Raw genomic sequence first — 9,260 nt, forward strand, 5'->3', positions numbered from 1 at the left:
CTGCAGATAACTCTGGGAAGACAGTTGTAAAAACACTCTACTTTGTCTCCAAAACTCTATTTCTCTACTAATTCTTTCCCTTCTGAATGTAAACAGTGGATTCCACTTAAAGAAATTGGTGTACTGGTGGTGCTGGTCATAGGGAGGGCACACGATGCAGGTGAGGTCCTGGCAGGAGCCAACACAGGACAAAATCTGACTCATTCAGCCTCTCATTCAGTAAATGTTTGCTGGGCATCTACTATGAGCCAGCTTCCATTCTAAGTGTTAGGGATACATCAGTGAACAAATACTGTTATTGTGGAAGTCCAGGCAGAAGCAATGGTAGCCAATTATGGTGATAACTGAGATGAACAATGAAAAACAGTGGCCGTTATGTTCTTGGGACCAAGTCTTCACTACAAGGCAATTAGAGCTTGGAGCAGAAAGCCTCCAAAGCTAAATGCCTTCATTAATTGAGCAAATATTTGTTGACTACCTATCGTGTTAATGGATCTATGTCAGGTGATGGGTTCACAATCATGAAAAAGAAAAACTTAGTTCCTGTTGTTTTAAGGCCTTCATGGATGAGGGCTTAGAGCCATCAAAAGGAAAAAAAAATCTTTAAAAGATGAGTAAGTTTCTCAAGGGCATGCTAGGTGAGCTCCATGCATTAGGACACTAAAACAGCCTATCTTGAACATTGCTAGGAAATGGGGGTGCTCTGAAAGCAGAAATGGAATGTGTACTGAAGACAAATTGTTCACATTGTTCAATTTTTTTCTGTGAACCCACTGGGAATATAAAATAACAAATAGAATTTGAAAAGTAAATACTTGGGAAGAAAAAGATCTGGTATGAGCTGTTCATAAAAAGGGAAATATGGAAAGTACACCGGGCTCTTTTATGTGTATTATGAATGAACACAAATTGTATTTCTTTTCACTTGGAGTTGAAATTATGTGATGGAGAGAAGTTGTTCCTTGAGAAGACGACTACGGTAAAACCAGTAACATTAAGATGAATCTGAGGTTTGGAGCTCCACCTATAGTTTGTTTGAGGACTCGTATCTCCTGTTGCTAAGAAAAATGTCTAGTTGGGAAAATGAGTTCTTATGCATACTTGGAAAGGTTTTTAGTGTGTGTGTATTGTTACAATTAATGCTTAAATGTGTACAAAAGGGGTCGATTTTATTTTAGATGTATTTTCTTCCTTTGTTACCTGCTAGTTACCTGTGAATTCTATAATTTATTTCCTAATGATTCAAAGCCTTTTGTTTTAGATAAGAGCACCATTCTCAAGGTTGTATATTTCAACAAGAGTTAAATGAGATAAGAAACTTTAGGGCTATTTGGGTTGGATACTTTGGGTTGAGGGATTTTATCATTTTATATTTGGTTTACGTATTTCTCTGCAAAAATATTGGCATATGTCCAGGCACTTTGTCCTATGTCCTATGGCATATGTCCATAGCTTTGAATGCAAGATAAAGAATTGCATGCCACTGTATTTATACTCTTTGAAAGAATTCAGCCAGTCAATCAATTAATATTTATTGAGTACCTAATGTGTGCCAAACACTGTTCAAGGCATTGGGCACATATATCAGTGAACAAAGCAGACAAAAAAACACAACCGTGCCCTCAAGTATCTTACATTCTAGTGATGGGTGAGGGAGGGATGGATTATAAATAATTATTGAGATAAATAAGTAAATTACATGGTGTATTTGAAGATTCTAAGTACTATGGGAAAGTGGGTCTTGGTAAAGGGGATAAGATTGAAGGAAAGGAAAAGTGCAGGGAGGCAGTTGCAATTTCAAATAGTGTGGTGAGGTAAACCCTCATTGAAAATTTTTAATAAGGACTTGAAGGAGGTAGGGAGGAATTCCAGGCAGGGAACAGCAAGTGCAAAGGCCCTGAGCCGGGAGCCTGCTGGTGTATTTAAGGAAGGGCAAGGGCTCAGCATGACTGGAGTGGAGTGAACGAAAGGAAGTACAGCAGTAGATCACATAGGGCACAAGTGAGCAAACTACAGTGCGCCTCTCTTTGTAAATGAACTTTTGTAGGAACACAGCCATGTCCAATTATGTATTTTTTGTGACTGCTTTCGTGCTACAACTGCGGAGTTGTGTAGCTGAGACAGAGACAATCTGGTCTGCAAAGACTAACATATTTACTGTCTGGCTCTTTATAGAAACTGTTTGCTGACCCCTGATGTAGGTAGGGCCATTATAAGGATGTTGGCTTTGACTCAGAAAAGTGAGGAGCCATGGGAGGATTTGAGCAGAAGATGGTCAGGATCTGACATGTTTTGAAAGGATCATTAGGGTAGCTGGGTTGACAAATTTTAGAAAGAAAGGGTGGGAACAGGGAACCAGTTAACACTGGGGCTCATGAGGTACACTGGGATACCCCCAGGATACCAAAAAAATTCACTGAGGTGTGGCAGGATATTTAAAAATTTTTAAGGATTCACAGCAATACTTGATAACTGTTAGATAGTGTGAGCTTCTAGCTAGTAGGTAGTTCACAGTTTCAACATTAGGCCATGCTATATTCCTTTCAATGCTGTCTTATCTTTGTGAAGCTGGGTTTTTGGCAGGTGCTGTAATAAAAAGCGAGTGCTATTTGAAAATCAATGTAGAGCAGGAAATGAAGCTGGCAGTGTCCAATTTAATTCTAAGGTTTGAGATGTTGGACAGTGCCCAACAGTCACATTCCATTCCAAGTGATTGTGGTTAAAAGTGAAATAAAAATATTTTTTCTTTTAATTTATATGTATTTTTTTCAAATGTCTACTTAGTTGTTAGAACATTGTATGACTGCACAATGTGTTATATTATTGCAGCATTTTTTCTGTGGCTTCTCACAGTTTGGTCTGCTTAAAAAGTAATGCTTAAAAAGCAGACATTAATTTTTTCGCAGTTCTGGAGTCCAGAAGTCTGAAGTCAGTATCACTGGGGAAAAATTAAGGTGTCAGCAGAGCTACTCTCCCTGCGGAGGCTCTTGGGGGAGATTTTTCTTCCTTGCCTCTTCCACCTTCTGGTGGCTGCTGGCATTGCTTGGCTAGTGGCTACAACACTCCAATCTTTGCCTCCCTGGTCACATTGTCTTTTCTTCTGTCTGCATCAAATCTCTTTCCGCCTCCATTTTATAAGGATGCGTGATTGCATTTAGGACTCATCCTGATAATCCAGGATAACCTCCCCGTCTCAAGACCGTTAATTTAATCACATATGCAAAGACCCTTTTCCTAAATAAGGTAGTAATATTTAAAGGTTTCAGGGATTAGGACCTGATCTCTTTGGATGGCCATTATCCAGCCTACTAATGCATACATACTTCTTAAATTGTTGGAACCTAACTGCTTAATAAATGGGACTGTTATGTATTTCTTTTAGCCTACAGATAAAATGCAAAGAGTTCTGTGAACCTAGAAAGTTTAGGAACCTCCGAGTTAGGAAGCTCTCTCAATAATCCAGGCAGGAAATGATAGAGGCTTGGACTAGAGTGGGAATGTAGGAAAGTGGTTAGAAGTGCACGAATTCTAGATACAATTGGAAGGTAAGGCAGATGGAATTTGCTTATGTTCTGGATGTGTGGTTGGGAGGGAAAGAGAGAAGTCAAATGACTTCAGAACTTTCTGGCCTGAGCAACTGGGAAAACGGCATTGCCATGAACTGAGATGAAGAAAACTGTGCGTGGACCAGCTTCTTTGCTGGGGAGGAGGGCAGATTGGAGGTTCCGCTTTGTATCTGTTTAGATAAGTAGATACAAAGAGAAGGAAAAGATACACATTCCTAACCAGGGCCTGCCTCCAGCCTATCCACCTGCCCACAGGCTTGCTTTACCTCTCATGGTGGCCAAATGTCCCTCTGCCCATTAGCACTTTAGGTTATAGTGTTTTGACTTATTCAAAACATGGACTGATGGAGCCGGCCTGGTGGCACAGTGGTTAAGTATGCACGTTCCGCTTCAGCGGCCTGGGGTTCGCCAGTTCGGATCCCGGGTGTGGACATGGTGCCGCTTGGCAAGCCGTGCTGTGGTAGGCGTCCCACATATAAAGTAGAGGAAGATGGGTATGGATGTTAGCTCAGGGCCAGTCTTCCTCAGAAAAAAGAGGAGGATTGGCAACAGAAGTTAGCTCAGGGCTAATCTTCCTAAAAAAAAAGAAAAAAACCCCATGGACTGAGCAAATACAGACATGAGGTGCCATGTTAGACAGAGGAGACTCAGACAGCCTCGTCTGACCCAGAGTCCTAAGGAGGGTGAGGCAAACAGGGCTATGCTTTGGAACTGAAAATTACAGGGCCCCCAAATTTAAAATAATTATGTCAAACAATGGAGAAGAATTTCAGAAAGATGGGGGCAGCAGCGTAGTTTTTGAATCTCCCCAAACTCTCTCATGGAAATAGATCAATCAAAACCAAATGCCCACGGGTAGCATTTGCCATGAGACTAGGAACTCTAAAACAAGAGGGTGAGGCAGACCACCACTAACAGGCACAGAGCTGCCTGGTCACATCATCTGCACCAGAGAAAGCAGCAGACAGGAGGAAGCATCTGATGGACATGAGGGCAGGAGGCCTTCAGAATGCCAGCATGTATTCACTGGAAAGTGCTGTGGGCCACTCTGAGAACAGCAGCTGAGACTGGGAAGAGTTTTGCCCAACCCCAGAGTAAGAAGTATGAAAGGCCCAGGATAGAGTCTGAATGACCGGAGCAGTCTACCCTCTACATCTTCAAACTGAGCTGCCAGAGCTCCTTTCCAAGATGTGGCCCACACAGAGGAGAAACTTCTGGGATGAACAGACACAAAGAGAGACGTCTTGATAAAAGTTAGAGAAGGGAACAGAGCCAAAAACCCACAGAAAGCAAGCCTCATGTTTTTGAATAATACCTTGGAAACACACACAGAAGCTCTGTGAAGTTACAAAAAGGATCCTCAACCACACCTCCTTTTCAAAGTGCATTAAAACTGATTTCACCTAAAAATGAATAACAGAAAAGGATTGAGATCAAATCCAATACAAAGGTAGTATGGAAAAAAGAGAATAAGGAGCAGAATAGCATCCCATCAGACAATGAAAGAAGTCAGAAAGGACAGGCCCACAAACCAGATCAAAACCATCACCTGCTATTCAAAATGAGCTAAAAGATTTTAGGAAAAACAGTGCAAAAGATGAAAGAACATGTTTGAGGAGGGAATGAAACTATTGTTTAATGGGTATAGAGTTTCTGTTTGGGATGATGAAAAACTTTTGGAAATGGTAAATGCTACCCATGGGTGTTTGGTTTGGGTTGATCTATTTCCACGACAGGGTTTGGGGCGATCACAACCTATCCTGCTGCCTCCATCTTTCTGAAGTCCTGCTCAATCTTTTGACATAATTTTTACAAATTTGGATAGTGGTGATGGTTGTACAACATCGTAAATGCACTTAATGCCACTGAATTGTATGCTTAAATGGTAAATTTTGTGTTATGTATATTTTACCAGAATAAAAAAGATGAAGGAACAACATAAATCAGAACTAGGTAAGATGATAGAACAAAGAACAGAATTAAAAGTAGAAGAAAATTCGAAAAATGAAGATTGAATTAAAAATGACATGAGTGAATGAATATAATGGATAATTCCTTAAGAAACGAGAAAAGGAGGAAATTTTTTAAAATCTTAAGCAGATAAAAAGAATTCTAGAGAAATGGCAAATACAAAAGATAGGCAAAAAATCTAGGACAATTCTGAAAAGGGTAATTCAAATACATGTTAAGAATTTAGTATGCCTTAAAAGTGACACTTCAAATCAGTGGGACACATTAGTCAGTAAATTGTGATACATCCGTGTTGGGGTGTAAATCATTTCTCTGGAAGGATCTGCAGCGTGGCAAAAGTAAATGTGTCTAAGGGAGAAGGTAAATGAGTGGCTGGAGAACTTGGGTAAAAGGGTGAATTTCCATTGAATCCCCTTTTGTACCTTTCTCATGTTCTATCCCGTGCATCTATTACCTCTGAAATCTGACTGCCTGAGTTCAAATGCCAGCTCCCCCAATTGCTGACTTTTCACCTAGGGCAAATTCTTGACACCCTCCAAGCCTGTCCTCTTATCTGTGAAATGGGGTGAGTGACTTCGTGGGGTACTGCCTGCCACAGAATAAACTCCCAATAAATGTAAATTACTAGTGGAAATAGCCCAAACTTCCATGAACTGTGAATGAACAAACTAGTGTGGTGGATCCATACAATAGAATATTATACATTCATAAAAAGGAATGAAGGACTGACACACACTAAAACATGGATGAACTTTGAAAATATTCTGCTAAGTGAAAGAAGCCAGACAAAGTCACATATTGTGGTATATTTCATATGTGTGAAATGTGCAGAAAAGGCAAGTCCATAGAGACAGAAAACAGGTGAGTGGTTGCCGGGGGCTGGAGAGAGGAGGGAATGAAGAGTAACTACTAAAGGTTAAGGGGGTTTCTTTTAGGGGTGATGAAGATGTGATGGGGTAGACGACGATGGTTGCACAGGCTTGTGAATGGACCAAATGCCACTGAATTTGCAGTTTCAAGGGTGAATTTTATGGTATGAAATTATGTCTCAAAAAATCATTTTAGAAATGTAAAGTACCAATTTTCCCATGTTAACTATCCACTGTCCCCATCTCTCCCCTCCTCCCACTCCATTCCATTCCATGTCCTCCCACTCTTCCCCTGATCACCCCCTCCAGATGCCCCATGAGGCCTCCCAAGGAGCAACTCTGGGCCATTGGGCACATACGTCCTATGCTGATGGAGCAGCGACCCCATGTGAATGCACGCCCACCGCTCTTGCCCCATGAGCTGGACACTTCCAACGTATTTTTTTTCTATGCTTTGGATGATGGTGATGTTTATAGAAGCAGCAGGGGGCAAGGTGGATGGAGGAGGACCTCGCAGGCCCCTCAAGTTAATATGTCTGAACAGACATTTTTTTCAAAGAAGATATACAGATGTCCAACAGGCGCATGAAAAGATGTTCAACATCACTAATTTTTGGGGAAATGCAAGTCGAAACCACAATGAGATATCACCTCATGCCCATCAGAATGGCTGTTATTAAAAAGACAAGAAACAATCTTTTGAAGAGGATGTGGAAAAAAAGGAACCCTAGCACACTGCTAGTGGGAATGTAAATTGGCACAGCCACTGTGGAAATCAGTATGGAGATTCTTCAAAAAGTTAATAATAAAACTATCACATGATCCAATTATTCCACTTCTGGGTATTTATCCAAAGAATATGAAAACATTAATTGGAAAAGATATATGCGCCCCATGTTCATTGTGGCATTTTTCACAAAAGCCAAGACTTGGAAACAATCTAAGTGCCCACTGACAGACGAATGATAAAGAAGATGTGGTATATATATATATACAATGGAATACTACTCAGCTATAAAAATGATGAAATATACCATTTGCAACAATATGGGTGGACCTTGAAGGGTGTTATGCTAAGCGAAATAAGTCAGACAGAGAAAGACAAATGCCATAGAATTTCACTCATATGTGAAAGATAAACAAATGAACAAACACATAGATACAGAGAACAAGTTGGCAGTTACCAGAGGGACAGTGGGTGGGGGGAAGGCGAAAGGGGTAAAGGGGCACATGTGGATGATGATGGATGGCAGTTAGACTCTTGGTGGAGAACACAATGTAGTCTATACAGAAGGCAAAATATAATGATGTACACCTGAAAGAAAAAGATTTAGGCTCCTCCAGAAGTTTGATCTCGTCCACCAGTAACCTCTGGATGCTGTGCTCTGAAAGCCAAGTTGGCTGCCTACTGGCGCTTGCAAATACTGGGGACTCCAATGTCACTTGCTCTTCTAAGTGCAATGTGACTGCAGCCCATTGCTGCATGTCAATAGTAAAGCCGCTCAATGATCCTGGCCTCGCGTGTTGTTGCAAAGGTTAACTGAAGTGGAGATTTGTGGGCCTGGTGCACAGGTGTTGAGGAAATGATGATTTCTCTGCCATCCCTGTTCTGGGTGGGCCTCCTGCTGCAGCAGCTCCCATGGGGAGGCCCCTGTTATCAGCTGCCCCGACAGTAACTCAGCCCTGGCCGTTCATTTGGTAGATTCCCTTATGATTTGTACTCACCATCCCCAGCCATAATCATTCATGGATGAGGCAACACAAACATTTTGGAGAGGTCTGTTTCTCCTGTTTTCCAAAACACCAATGTAGTGGTCATGAGACATAAGGCCAGCATCCCTGAGAGGCTTTAGGCATTTCTCCTGGTCAGCCTAGACTCACCTGCTGCCATCTTCAACTCTATTTCAATTTTACTCTTTTAACCCTCACCTCAGACCCTGCTTCTGACTTTGGCCATTTCCCCTACTCCTGCTTCTTTTTATAAACTCCTAAAACCTTTCCACTTTTGGCTTTCCCAGCCCTGGACACAGTTCTTTCCTCTTCCTCAGTTTGTATGCCTTTTCTCTCACTCTCCTGTCCAGCTCTCAGTTCTTTCATGCAGCCTTAAATCCCCACCCTCACCAACAGAAACCACAGTTGACAGCATCTCCAAACTCAAAAGACTTCTTTATGACTCATCTGTTAATTATATTACATTTATTTATTCAGTTTTATTAAGTTTTACAATGTATCAGAGTAAATAAAAATGTATATCTATATTTGGAAAAATAGAAGATTCTAAAAGTGGCTCCAACTGTCCTAGCAGCCTTATATTGCATACCTGTAGTATCGAGCAATTTCCTTTTCTTTTTCCCTCTCAGTGAAAATCTGCACTTTCCCCAAAGAGGTGTATTTGGCAGCCTTCTCACGCTCCCATTGAGCCTGCCTCTTCATGGCCTCCCGCTCTGGCCTCTGCTCTTCTGTGATGGGCTTTGAGACCACTGGCCCTGAAACATTGGATTTCCTCCATGGAATTGGTTGGTTGCTGAAGTCTTGGAGTAGAAATTGGGTTTGAGGCTTGGACAGGCCCTGGAGCTTGGTCACAGCAGTGGGAACAGGCTGCCCCTGGAGAGATATGCAAGATGCTGTTCTGTAGGGTACAGACCTTGAAGCAGTGGTCTGAGGAGCACTAGGCCGGGTGGGGTAGGTCAAACCTGGTCTAGTGGGGTTGGTGGAAATTGGCTGAGCTGGTCTGGCAGGACCTATCAAAGATGCAGGAGCTGGCCGGGCGGAATTGACTGCAGTTGGTTGAGCTGAGTTGGTAGAACCAGGCCGGGCAGGGTCAGCCACAGCAGGCCGATGTGAGACCAGAGCC

At 42.0% G+C, this 9,260-nt stretch overlaps 1 protein-coding gene across 1 annotated transcript in view; it reads right to left on the reverse strand.

Annotated features, from left to right (window-relative positions):
• Positions 1–8,713: 8,713 nt before the first annotated feature.
• C5H2orf78 (chromosome 5 C2orf78 homolog) overlaps positions 8,714–9,260 on the reverse strand; it is a 20,686-nt gene continuing 20,139 nt past the window's right edge. The window contains 1 exon segment of the mRNA XM_046661830.1: positions 8,714–9,246. Within this exon segment, the coding sequence (XP_046517786.1) occupies positions 8,714–9,246 (533 nt within the window).

Source organism: Equus quagga, chromosome 5 (genome assembly GCF_021613505.1).
Source record: "Equus quagga isolate Etosha38 chromosome 5, UCLA_HA_Equagga_1.0, whole genome shotgun sequence".
NCBI lineage: Eukaryota > Metazoa > Chordata > Mammalia > Perissodactyla > Equidae > Equus > Equus quagga.